General features: G+C 43.2%; 1 protein-coding gene across 3 annotated transcripts in view; it reads left to right on the top strand.

Moving 5' to 3' along the window:
- ARHGAP31 (Rho GTPase activating protein 31) overlaps positions 1-14,088 on the top strand; it is a 128,441-nt gene that overhangs the window by 91,468 nt on the left and 22,885 nt on the right. For all 3 annotated transcript variants that reach the window (XM_086404540.1, XM_086404560.1, XM_086404550.1), the window contains exons 7-8: positions 2,961-3,159; positions 7,383-7,507. In XM_086404540.1, the coding sequence (XP_086260666.1) occupies positions 2,961-3,159; positions 7,383-7,507 (324 nt within the window). The remainder of the gene's footprint in view (positions 1-2,960; positions 3,160-7,382; positions 7,508-14,088) is intronic.

Below are 14,088 nucleotides of genomic sequence, written 5' to 3'. Positions count from 1 at the left end.
TGTAAAAATAAAAAATCCAGCTGATCAGTAAACCTGATAACTACCATTTGTGTGAGGGTACAATTTCCAGCATTAGCATACATCACATGACTGGGAAGGCTTGTTGAAACACAGTTTACTGGACCTCATACCCAGAATTTCTGATTCAGCTTGTCTGGAGTGCTGCTGAAAATCTGTGTTTCTTACAAGTTTCCAGGTGATGCTGCTGCTGCTACTGGCTAGGGTCCATACCTCAAGAACCAGTGTGTGTTAGAACTATATCTTCAAAATATTTGTATGAGCTGATCAAAGCATTCTTTTCTAGCTTGGCTAATAAGCTTGGGAAAATCAATTATAACCATCAAAGTAATCAATTGCAATTAATATCAAATTTTGATTCCTGGTATAATAATTCTTACCCCCATCCTGTCCTCTATGTGGTTTATGATCTTTCTTTTAAAATTCACATACCATAAAATTCACCGCTTTAATCATTTTATAGTGTGCATTTCAGTGGTTTTTAGTGTATTCACAGAATTGTTCAACCATCACCACTGTCTAATTCCAGGATGTTTTCATCACTCCAGAAAGAAACCCCATACCCAGTAAAATAGTCACTCCACATTTTGTCCTCCCTTCCCACCAGAGTCTGGCAACCAGTCATCTGCTTCCTGTTTCTATGGATTTTGCTTCTTTTGCACATTTCATATAAGGGGGATCATACAATACATGGCTTTTAATGACCTACTTCTTTCACTTAGCACATGTTCTCATAGATCAGCATTTCATTTTTTTAATAGCTGAATGATATTCTATTGTATGGATATACCATATTTTATGTATCCACTTATCAGTTGATGGACATTTGGGTTGTTTCTGCTTTTTGGTTATTACAATGCTGCTGTGAACAGTCATGTACAAGTTTCTGTGTGAACGTGTGTTTTTAATTGTCTTGACTATATACCTAGGAATGGCTGACGTTTTTTATATCTTTATTTTACCTTGCATTTTGTGCTAAGTTTCTTCAGTCTTGTCTGACTCTTTGCGACCCCATGGACTGTAGCTTGCCAGGCTTCTCTGTCCATGGGATCCTTCAGGCAAGAATACTGGAATGGGCTGCCATTGCCTTCTCCAGGGGATCTTCCCAATCCAGGGATTGAACCCACAACTCTTATGTCTCCAGTGGGTTCTTTACCACTAGCACCACCTGGGAATGAGAAATAGTATGCTTTCATTCATTCATCCTTTTGAATCAACCAGTAATTCACTGGGGACTTACTGTATGCCAGGAACTATGGCGGGCCCTCCACACATATCATCTGATTGCCTTATCACAACAACCATCCTAAAGTTATCAACCTTATTTTATACATGAAGAACCGGAGAACCAGAAAAGCTTAGCAACTGGTAGGACTGAACATGGAACCTAAATTTTCCAGCCTGTGCTTTTTCCTTACCCAGTGATGCCTCTGGGAGGGAAAAAAAAAAAAAAAAAATAGGAAAACAAATAAATAAACCATTGTAGAGAATTATGACTTTGGGAAATGTTCTTCTTGACAGCAAATTCCACCCATGACTGTTAGTGTTAAGGGTGTTCCTAATTCCACCCTGGAAATGCCTGTCTTTTTTATGACCATTGCCTTAATCAGCTTTTGTCCCACATATTGAAATTTAGTTTCCTCTGAGCCTTTAACTCTTGACTGCCTCTAATACATATTATTCAGTGCATTCCCCTTAAATGTTCTGAATTCTTATTGACTTTGGTACCATACTGAACGTTTACACAAAATGGAATAAGTCATTTGTTGTCGTTGTTCAGTCACTAAGTCATTCGTAGCAAACTCTTTATGACCCCATGGACTGCATGGCAGGCTGCCCTATCCTTCACCATCTCCTAGAGTTTGCTTATATTCATGTCTATTGAGTCAGCGATACTATTTATTTAACTGTCTCACCCTCTGCTGCCCCCTTCTCTTCCTGCCCTCACTCTTTCCCAGCATCAGGGTCTTTTCCAATGAGTCGGCTCTTCACATCAGGTGGCCAGAGTATTGGAGCTTTAGCTTCAGCATCAGTCCTTCCAATGAATATTCAGGGCTGATTTCCTTTAGGATTGGCTGGTTTGATCTCCTTGCAGTCCAAGGGACTCTCAAGAGCCTTCTCTAGCACCACAGTTCAAAAGCATTCTTCAGCCCTCAGCCTTATTTATGATCCAGCTCTCATATCTGTATATGACTACTGGAAAAACCCATAGCTTTGACTGTATGGACCTCCAACCTTAAATTGCCTTAGAGGCCATGTTTTCCAGCTGCAGCTGCTGCTAAGTCACTTCAGTCATGTCCGACTCTCTGCAACCCCATAGACGGCAGCCTACCAGGCTCTGCCGTCCCTGGGATTCTCCAGGCAAGAACACTGGAGTGGGTTGCCATTCCCTTCTCCAATGCATGAAAGTGAAAAGTGAAAGTGAAGTCGTTCAGTCGTGTCCGATTCTTCGAGACCCCATGGACTGCAGCCTACCAGGCTCCTCTGTCCATGGGATTTTCTAGGCAAGAGTACTGGAGTGGGTTGCCAAGAGAAGGGGTAATCTCATCCCCACCCTAGCTGAGTGAGACCTCCTCTGTGGCTGAACACACATTCTCACCTGACCGAAGGACTAGGCAGTACCCAGGGGCAAATACCCTTAGCTGTTACTCTGGCACACATGAAGTGCTCAATATGTTGTTGCGTGAATGAATGAATAGTCTGTCTCTGAAAAGTACAGGAATGCAGGTTACCTTCTGAAGCCTCTGTGTGCCCTCTGGCTGGGCTGGCCTGGATTGCTATCACATTCCTATATGTAGTCTTTGCCACAGACCCCACTATGCCCAAGAGAAGCCCCTGCCAGGAGGTCAGGAATGGAGGAGCTGTGGCTGCAGGCATCTGGCTGGAACTGGTGAACAGATCCACTCCCAGGAGGTCTATGAGCTCTTCTCTTCTCTTTACAGAAAACCGGCCTATCATGAAGAGCCTGACTCTGCCCGCCCTCTCCCTGCCCATGAAGTTGGTGAGTCTGGAGGAAGCTCAGGCCCGGAGCCTGGCTACTAATCATCCTGCCAGGAAGGAAAGAAGAGAGAATAGCCTGCCCGAGATTGTCCCTCCCATGGGCACCCTCTTCCACACTGTCCTTGAGTTACCAGACAACAAGTAAGTGGCCTTCTTTCAAATTCTGGGAGATGTTTGGGTGGCAGGGGACAGAGGAGGAAGTGGTTAGAGTCTCGGCTATAATGGCAGCATGGGCTGGGGTTGTGATCTGGTTTGGGGGGTAAGGCGGCCTTCCAGAAGAGATGGGAACTGATGCCACGACATCCACCAATGTGCATTCCCTCACTGCCCCAAAGTCTTTGAGACCTTGATCTCCCACCAGAGATCCCTAGTACTATGGTGGGGATAGGGCTCATAGGTGTCAAGAATCATAACTAAAATCCCTTATTTCCTAGCTTAGACAAAATAGCCTTGATGTTTTCAAAAGGAAAGTTGCTAAACAGAAAAATTTGCTGCCTCCTCCCACCCTGCGCCTTCATGGCACATTATAAAAGGCGTGGCGATGGACGGAGGACAAGTTGACAAAGCACCACTCTGGGCTGAAAACTCTTGAGGACACGGCGCTTGAGGACATGCATCCTGGCTTCTGTTCCTCCTCTCTTACCTGTCAGAGCCTTCCCTTCCCTGCAAAAACAAAACAAACACCATTTTCACTCATGTCTTTCCTCACTCTCCTTTTCATTTCTTCTGTTGTAACCCTGGTCTCCACACATTCCTCGGTTATGGAAGCAAGAGTCCTAAATTCTAGGCAGACAGTAAGTGGAGGAGCCGGAAGGCAATCTTTTTGTTGCAGAGTATCATCCTTGCTGTTTGGTCAGTGAAAGGAGGTGTAAAAGTAGAACCCTCAGACCTCTCGTCAGTGTCCTCCACATGATGGCACAGCTATTTCCCTCTGGGGAGGGAGAGCGCGCTAGGTGCCTGGGAAGGGTGACTGGATCTCACCTGGCAGGAAACACTCCATTTCCTGGCACTGCCCCTCCCCCCAAATCCCTGGAGGATGACACTTTTATCCAGGGATCAGGAAGAAGGATAGCTCTGAAGGACAATCAAGTATACCTTCCCTGTGCTGTCAGCCACACCTGGGGTGCACCATGCCTCAAGGTATAGGCTCAAGGCCAAGTGCTTGACGACATTAGGCTAGATCCGACAGAAACCACGAAGCACTGCAGGTCTATCGCTGATGGTAGAAGCATGTGTTCTTTGAGAACCCTGTGGAGAAGACGTCCTCTGTGGAGCCCACAGGTGCCAGGGTTTCATCCCAGAACTTTATGAAATATAATGGCTAGGCCAGCCAGAGCCCGGCAAGGCCTCTGTGGTGACCTCTGGTGGCAGCAGGTCCTCTGGGCCCCATCTGAGTTCAGTTCAGTTCAGGCGCTCAGTCGTGTCTGACTCTTTGTGACCCCGTGGACTGCAGCACGCCAGGCCTCCCTGTCCATCACCAACTCCTGAAGCTTACTCAAACTCATGTCCATTAAGTTGGTGATGCCATCCAACCATCTCATCCTCTATCGTCCCCTTCTCTCCCAGCATCTTTCCCAGCATCAGGGTCTTTTCAAATGAGTCAGCTCTTCACATCAGGTGGCCAAAGTATTGGAGTTTCAGCTTCAGCATCAGTCCTTCCAATGAATATTCAGGACTGATTTCCATTAGGATGGACTGGTTGGATCTCCTTGCTGTCCAAGGGACTCTCAAGAGTCTTCTCCAACACCACAGTTCAAAAGCATCAATTCTTTGGCGCTCAGCTTTCTTTATAGTCCAACTCTCACATCCATGCATGACTACTGGAAAAACCATAGCTTTGACTAGACAGACCTTTGTTGATAAAGTAATGTTTCTGCTTTTTAATATGCTATCTAGGTTGGTCATAACTTTCCTTCCAAGGAGTAAGCGTCTTTTAATTTCATGGCTGCAGTCACCATCTGCAGTGATTTTGGAACCCAGAAAAATAAAGTCAGCCACTGTTTCCACTGTTTCCCCATCTATTTGCCATGAAGTGATGGGGCCAGATCCCAAGATCTTAGTTTTCTGAAAGCTGGGTTTTAAGCCAACTTTTTCACTCTCCTCTTTCACTTTCATCTAGAGGCTCTTTAGTTCTTTGCTTTCTTCCGTAAGGGTGGTGTCATCTGCATATCTGAGGTTATTGATATTTCTCCCAGCAATCTTGATTTCATATTGTGCTTCATCCAGCCCAGTGTTTCTCATGATGTACTCTGCATAGAAGTTAAATAAGCAGGGTGACAATATACAGCCTTGACATACTCCTTTTCCTATTTGGAACCAGTCTGTTGTCCCATATCCAGTTCTAACTTGCTCCTGACCTGCATACAGATTTCTCAGGAGGCAGGTCAGGTGGTCTGTTATTCCCATCTCTTGAAGAATTTTTCAGTTTGTTGCGATCCACACAGTCAAAGGCTTTGGCATAGTCAATAAAGCAGCAGCAGATGTTTTTCTGGAACTCTTTTGCGTTTTCGATGATCCAACAGATGATGATAATTTGATCTCTGGTTCCTCTGCCTTTTCTAAATCCAGCTTGAACATCCGGAAGTTCACAGTTCATGTATTGCTGAAGCCTGGCTTGGAGAATTTTTCAGTATTACTTTGCTAGTGTGTGAGATGAGTGCAATTGTGTGGTAGTTTGAAGATTCTTTGGTATTGCCTTTCTTTGGGATTAGAATGAAAACTGACCTCTTCCAGTCCTGTGGCCTCTGCTGTGTTTTCCATATTTGCTGGCATATTGAGTGTAGCACTTTCACAACATCATTTTTAGCATTTGAAATAGCTCAACTGGAATTCCATCACCTCCACTAGCTTTGTTTGTAGTGATGCTTCCTAAGGCCCATGTGACTTCACATTCCAGGATGTCTGGCTCTAGGTGAAGCCTCACACCGTTGTGATTATCTGGGTTATGAAGATCTTTTTTGTATAGTTCTTCTGTGTAGTCTTGCCACCTCTTAATATCTTCTGCTTCTGTTAGGTCCATACCATTTCTGTCCTTTATTGTGCCCATCTTTGCATGAAATGTTCCCTTGGTATCTCAAATTTTCTTGAAGAGATTGCTAGTCTTTCCCATTCTATTGTTTTCCTCTGTTTCTTTGCATTGATCACTGAGGAAGGCTTTCTTATCTCTCCATGCTATTCTTTGGAACTCTGCATTCAAATGGGCATATCTTTCCTTTTCTCCTTTGCCTTTTGCTTCTCTTCTTTTCACTGCTATTTGTAAGGCCTCCTCACACAACCATTCTGCCTTTTTGCAGTTCTTTTTATTGGGGGTGGTCTTGCTCCCTGCCTCCTGAACAATGTCACGAACCTCCATCCGTAATTCTTCAGGCACTCCGTCTATCATATCTTATCCCTTGAATCTATTTCTCACTTCTGCTGTATAATCGTAAGGGATTTGCTTTAGGTCATACCTGAATGGTGTAGTGGTTTTCCCTACTTTCTTCATTTTCAGTCTAGCACTCAACTATCCCTGCTTCATCAGGGAAATAAGAGACAAAGCCAGAGACACTGGCCACCCTCTGCGTTTCTCTGCCGTGGCCACTGACCACACCCAGCAGTCTGCAGCTCTCCGGGGCCAGGCTGTCTTCTAAGTTGCTCTCTCATCCACCCCCTGTCCAGCCCACTGAAGTCTTCCCTAGCCTTCTCCTCATCTGTGTATGTCCCAGAAGTGTGGCTGCAGTGCAGGGAGCAAAAAAGGACTGAGGTCTCTGGTCTTTAGTGTTTACTCCCGTAAGAAATAGATGTCTTTGAAAACCCAGGAGAAAAGTGTTCATCAGAATTTCTACCAGAATTCCCAGAACTGTGGTTGCTTGTGACCTCTGAGTCTCGCACCAACCCCTGCCTCTGTTTGCTGCCAACCCCTGCTTTTAATGGGCTTCCCTCGTGGCTCAAATGGTAAAGAATCTGCCTTCAGTGTGGGAGGCCTGGGTTCAGTCCTTGGGTCAGGAAGATCCCCTGGAGGAGGAAATGGCAACCCACTCCAGTATTCTGGCCTGGAGAATTCCATTGCCTGAGGAGCCTGGTGGGCTACAGTCCATGGGGTCACAAAGAGTCAAACATGATTAAGCCAGTTTCACTTTCCTGCTTTTAATAGCACCTCTGAAAAATGTGATCCTTCACTCTGACTCATGAAAACCTGGCTTGGTCATCAAGGGCATCCTTGGACAGGGTGAGAGTCAGGCTCAGCTTGGATTTTTTAAAAGAATTTCTTGCCATGTCAGAATCATTCATAACTAAGAACATGTTTGGGATATTCCTTCTATAGTTCAGAGTCCCATTGAAATGGCTAGTTACCCAACTTACCCGCTGTGGCTTGGCTCTTTTAGAAGAAAGCTCTCCAGTAAATCCAAGAAGTGGAAATCAATATTTAACCTGGGACGTTCTGGATCAGACTCCAAATCAAAGCTGAGTAGAAACGGGAGTGTATTTGTGAGAGGACAGAGGCTCTCAGGTAAGAATCAACAATGGTTATGTTCATAAGAGAGATATAAATATATATTTTTAGTTCTGTTTCTTAAGTCTTTGGTTTGATTAGGTCAAGCTCACTAATCCTAGAAGAGAAACTTATAAATTAACTGAAGAGCCTTTTTTGTTTCTTACTAAGTTTATTTATTTATTTTTGGCTGCACTGGGTCTTCTTTACCCGGGCTTTTCTCTATTGCAGTGGGCAGGTGCTGCTCTTCGTTGCGGTGCACTGGCTTTTCATCGCAGTGGCTGCTCTTGTTGCAGAGCCCTCGCTCTAGGTGTGAGGGCTTCAGTAGTCATGGCACGTGGGCTTAGAGCATAAGCTCAGTAGTTGCGGTCCATGGGCCTCATTGCTCTTGAGGTGTGTGGGGTCTTCCCAGAGCATGGATGGAACCCGTGTCCCCTGCCTTGACAGGTGGGTTCCCAACCACTGGACCACCTTGGAAGTCCAGTGTTTCTTTTTTAAATAATTTTGGATTTACAAAAATTTTTCAAAAATAGTACACAGAGAATCTATATACCCTTCATGCAGCTTCCCCAAAAACTAATGTATTAATTAACTGTAATACAGTGATCAAAACCATAATGTTAATATCTATGTAATACTATTAAATAATTTACAGATGTTATTTGTATTGGGCCCTTTGTCCTACTAATGTCCAGGCCCCACGGGGCCAGAATCTAGTCCAGGAACCCACACTGCATTTAAATGTCATGCTTCCTAAATCTTCCAACCTAGGCAGCTCCTCCATCTTTCTGACTTTGACACTTTGGAAGAGTTTTGGCCATTTATTTTGTAGAATATACCTCAGTTTGGGATTGTCTGATGTTTTCTCATGGTTAGATTGAGGTTACAAATGCTGTGCCTGTCACAGTGCGTCATATCAGAGGGCCCATGAGGTCAGTGTTTTATTGTTGGTGATGTCAACTTTGATCACTCGGTTAAAGTGCTGTCTACAAGGTTTGTTCCTGTGAACTTACTATTTTTTTCCTTTGCAATTAATAAGTGTCTTGTGGGAGATACTTTCAGACCATGCAAATATCCTTTTCCTTATCATACTTTCATCCATGAATTTTAATATCCATCAGTGGTTCTTGCCTATAACAGTTATAACTATGGTATTTACCATATGGTAATTTTCCATTTTCATCATTCTTTCTACATTTATTAATGAACTTTACTGTAAGGAAGATCTGACATTCAAATAAGGATGCTGCCCTGTGAAAATTATATCTGAGTAGTAAGTAGAACTGATGCAGGAGGGAACCAAGGGAACCACTATAAAATGGGGAATATAATCAATCAAGCTGAATATTGTTTCAGAAAGGGAAGGCCAAAGAATTTGCCACAGTGGCATTTAGTGTTATAGACTGAAAGCATGATTTTTTAAAAATGAGAGCAATCGTTATGAAAACAAGTAGTAAAAGGTAAACTTACAAATGCAATGAGCAAACCTTGATTGAATCTTAGTGTGAAAAAATAAAAAATACTACAGGGCTTCCCGGGTTGTCCAGTGGTTAAGATCCACCTGCCAATGCAGGGAACATGAGTTCGATCCCTGGTCCAGGAATATCCCACGTGCTGCAGAGCAACTAAGCCTGTGTGCCACGACTACTGAAGCCCACACTCTGGAGCATGTGCTCGGCATCCAGGGAAGCCACCACAGTGAGAGGCCTCCACACCACGACGAAGAGTGGCCCCTGCTCGCCAAAACTAGAGAAAATCCACATGCAGCAATAAAGACACAGTGCAGCAAAAATAAATTTAAAAAAAATTTGTTTAAGGGCTACAAAAGATAATTTTGAGGACAAATAGGCTAGATTTTAGATGAAATTAAAAACAGTAAATTTTCATAGTTTGCTGGTGCTTACGAGACATGCTGCTGCTGCTGCTAAGTCGCTTCAGCTGTGTCCGACCCTGTGCGACCTCATAGACAGCAGCCCACCAGGCTCCCCCATCCCTGGGATTCTCTAGGCAAGAACACTGGAGTGGGTTGCCATTTCCTTCTCCAATGCATGAAAATGAAAAAGTCAAAGTGAAGTCGATCAGTCGTGTCCGACTCTTATGCTAAAGTTAAGTATTTAAAGATGAAGTGTCAAAATATTCAAACTCACTTTCAAATGATTCTGTAAGATATAAGTATGTAGGTAGATAAATAGATTAGAAATAGATGAAACAAACATGGCAAAATGTGAACCTAGATGGTAGGTTTAGAGGTCTTCAACAGTTCTGAATGTTTGAAATTCTTAACAATAAAGATTTTTTGGGAAAAAACTAATATCTGTAGAGGAAATTTAGAGAATATCTTTAAGAAGCTTCCTCAACACTGGTTATAATTGTGTGCCAAGGGATCATAAAGCACAGATGTTAGAAGTCATCACATTGTCCTACTGGAGTAATGAGGGATTTCACCAGGTACAGTGGGTTCAGTGGTTTAGGCTGTGTGTGCGTGCTCAGTTGTGTCCGACTCCGTGGACCCCATGGACTGTAGTCCGCCAGGCTCCTCTGTCCATGGAATTTTCCAGGCAAGAATACTGGAGCAAATTGTCATTTCCTACTTCAGGGGGTCTTCCCGAACCAGAGATTGAACCCACATCTGCGTCTCCTGCATTAGCAGGTAGATTCTTTACCACTGCACCACCTGGGAAGCTTGGTTTCAGCTCAAGTAAGAGCAAATCCAACTCTCTTGGCTTCTGCAAGGAGGTAACTTATTGGGACCACCCAGATGTAGGGAAAGCTTCAGGGACGATTTAGTCCAATGGCTGTGTTTCCATTTTTCCATGTTTTCCTCAGCTATGCCCTCCTCTGAAGGTCAGCTTTATCCTCAGACTGGCTCCCTTTGCAGCAACAAAGTGGGTATAGTATTCATAGTTCTAGGTTTTACCTTTGACTATCATTATGACCAGAAGGAGAAAGAACATCATTTCTGGTAGCTTGCTTCTTGGTACAGGGACCCTTCTTTCCCAGAACCTCCCATTAAGTGTCTGTCGCCCTCCCCACCTCCCACCCCACAATAGTAGCCTTCATTAGTCACATGGGTTGATCATTATGGCCAGGAGTGCTCTGTGCTGACCAGCTTAGGACTGGACTCCTGAACCAATCACTGGCATGAGGAATGGCATTACACCCATTGGGTGAGGAATGAGGTACCCCCAAGCTGGACAGGGCTCTGTGAGAAGGAGAAGGGAAATGGATTCTGGGTAGCCATCTGTAATATCCATTATATGGGGGAAAATGTATTTCACAAAATGGCAAGATGGTCAGGTGAAGAGGACAGGTCGCCGTAGGTATGGGAGGCCAGATACAAGTCAGAAGTTAGGATTCTCAAAGGAGAATTTAAGCGGTGTACCTGGCAAGAAATTCCTGATCTAATAATAGATTTGCTGAAGCACATCAGAGAGAACTTCAGTTACAGAATTAGTGCCACAATGTAAGAGGTTCACCAAGTACCAAAAAGTTAAAAGAACAAAACAGTTGAATAAAAATAGAATAAATGATTTGCTTTGATCGGGACTTAGGAAGATTTCCACCCCCGTGTGGTTTTCGAAAGGAAGAAGCTCCAGGTGCTGGATCAAACAGTGGTAAATTCATAGAATGTACAGGATGTCCCTGGCCGGCTCCTCAGCTCAGCTGCACCTCAGAATCACCCACAGGATGTGGTTCACACCCACAGCAGCTCTGCATCAGGAGGACTGTGATAAAGTCAGAGTATTGGTAACTTTTTAAAAGCTCCCCAGGAGATTCTGATATGCACCCAGAGTTGAAAACCACTGCTATCTCATGAACAAGCTAGTCAGAAATAGTTCATCAAACTGGCTGGCTTTTGATGAGGTGCAGAGGTGAAATTAAAGAACCATCAATATCAATATAAATAGCTCTCTGTGACCTTGACTATTGTCTGAGTGGCCATGTTTCACCAGAAGAGTGTTGTTGAAACCCTAGAAATTAAAGACTGCGTGGGGGAGAATAGGGGGTGGTCATAACCCTGTAGTAGCCTCATTATTTGTTGAAATATACTTGTGAAAAAAGGAAATCAGTGAATTAACATATTTAAATAATTTTTAAATCTCTTTTTTTTAAGTTTCATAATTAAGAACATTTTAAAAGTTGATTCACCATGTTTATAGTACTGGAGTTTTTTGTGGGGAGGGGGTGCAGGTGAAGGGATGTTTAACCATGTTTAGAAAATGGAACAGAAATAGGAGATACTAAAGAGCAATATTGCATAGGAACCTGGAATGTTAGGTCCATGAATCAAGGTAAATTAGAAGTGGTCAAACAGGAGATGGCAAGAGTGAACAAAAATGGACTGGAATGGGTGAATTTAATTCAGATTATCATTACATCTACTACTGTGGGCAAGAATCCCTTAGAAGAAATGGAGTGGCCCTCATAGTCAACAAAAGAGTCTGAAATGCAGTACTTGGATGCAATCTCAAAAAACGACAGGATGATCTCTGTTTGTTTCCAAGGCAAACCATTCAATATCACAGTCTCTATGCCCCAACCAGTACTGCTGAAGAAGCTGAAGTTGAACAGTTCTATGAAGACCTACAAGACCTTCTAGAACTAACACCCAAAAAAGATGTTCTTTTCATCAGAGGGGACTGGAATGGAAAAATTGGAAGTCAAGAGATACCTGGAGTAACAGGCAACTTTGGCCTTGGAGTACAAAATGAAGCAGGGAAAAGGCTAACAGAGTTTTACCAAGAGAACACACTGGTCATAGCAAACACCCTCTTCCAACAACACAAGAGAAAACTCTACACATGGACATCACCAGATTTTCGATACCAAAATCAGATTGAATATATTCTTTGCACCCAAAGATGGAGAAGCTCTATACAGTTAGTGAAAAGACCAGGAGCCTATTGTGGCTCAGATCATGAACTCCTTACTGTAAAATTCAGACCTAAATTGAAGAAAGTAGGGAAAACCACTACACCATTCAGGTATGACCTACATACAGCAAATCCCTTACGTTTATACAGTGGAAGTGACAAATAGATTCAAGGGATAAGATCTGATAGAGTGCCTGAAGAATTATGGACAGATGTTCCTGACATGATACAGGAGGCAGGGATCAAGACCATCCCCAAGGAAAAGAAAGGCAAAATGGTTGTCAGAGGAGGCCTTACAAATAGCTGAGAAAGGAAGAGAAGCTAAAGGCAAATGAGAAAAGGAAAGATACATTCATCTGAATGCAGAGTTCCAAAGAATAGCATGGAGAGATAAGAAAGCCTTCCTCAGTGATCAATGCAAAGAAATAGAGGAAAACAATAGAATGGGAAAGACTAGTGATCTCTTCAAGAAAATTAGAGATACCAAGGGAAATTTCATGCAAAAATGGGCACAATAAAGGACAGAAATGGTATGGATCTAACAGAAGTAGAAGATATTAAGAAGAGGTGGCAAGACTACACAGAACTATACAAAAAGATTGTCATGACCCAAATAACCACGATGGTGTGGTCACTCACCTAGAGCCAGACATCCTGGAATGTGAAGTCAAGTGGGCCTTAGGAAGCATCACTATGAACAAAGCTAGTGGAGGTGATGGAATTCCAATTGAGCCATTTCAAATCCTAAAAGATGACGCTGTGAAAGTGCTGCACTCTACATGCCAGCAAATTTGGACAACTCAGCAGTGGCCACAGGACTGTAAAAGGTCAGTTTTCATTCCAATCCCAAAGAAGGGCAATGTCAAAGAATGTTCAAACTACCACACAATTTCACTCATCTCACACTAGCAAAGTAATACTTAAATTTCTCCAAGCCAGGCTTCAACAGTATGTGAACGATGAACTTCCAGATGTACAAGCTGGATTTAGAAAAGGCAGAGGAACAAGAGACCAAACTGCCCACATGCTTTGGATCATAGGAGAAACAAGACAGTTCCATCTACCTCTGCTTTATTGATTACACCAAAGCCTTTGACTATGTGGATCATAATAAACTGTGGAAAATTCTTAAAGAGATGGGAATACCAGACCACCTGACCTGCCTCCTGAGAAATCTGTATGCAGGTCAAGAAGCAACAGTTAGAACTGGACATGGAACAACAGACTGGTTCCAAATTGGGAAAGGAGTATGTCAAGGCTGTATATTGTGACCCTGCTTATTTAACTTATATGCAGAGTATATAATATTTCATATATAATACGAAATGCTGGGCTGAATGAAGCACAAGCTGAAATCAAGATTGCCAGGAGCAATACCAATAAGCTGATACCCAGATGACACCACCCTATGGCAGAAACTGAAGAGGAACTAGAGAGCCTCTTGATGAAAGTGAAAGAGGAGAGAGAAAAAGCTGGCTTAAAACTCAACATTCAAAAAACGTAGATCATGGCATCTGGTCCCATCACTTCATGGCAAATAGATGGGGAAACAATGGAAACAGTAACAGATTTTATTTTCTTGGGCTCCAAAATCACTGCAGATGGTGACTGCAGCAATGAAATTAAAAGACACTTGCTCCTTGGAAGAAAAGCTATGACCAACCTAGACAGCATATTAAAAAGTAGAGACATTACTTTTCCAGCAAAGACCTGTCTAGTCAATGC

The sequence above is a fragment of the Bos grunniens genome, chromosome 1 (assembly GCF_055505025.1).
Source record: "Bos grunniens cultivar Pamir isolate PY7600 chromosome 1, Bosgru_T2T1.0, whole genome shotgun sequence".
In the NCBI taxonomy this organism is placed as follows: Eukaryota; Metazoa; Chordata; class Mammalia; order Artiodactyla; family Bovidae; genus Bos; species Bos grunniens.
The sequence above is the reverse complement of the archived record's forward strand: the minus strand, read 5'-3'. Positions and strand labels throughout refer to the sequence as shown.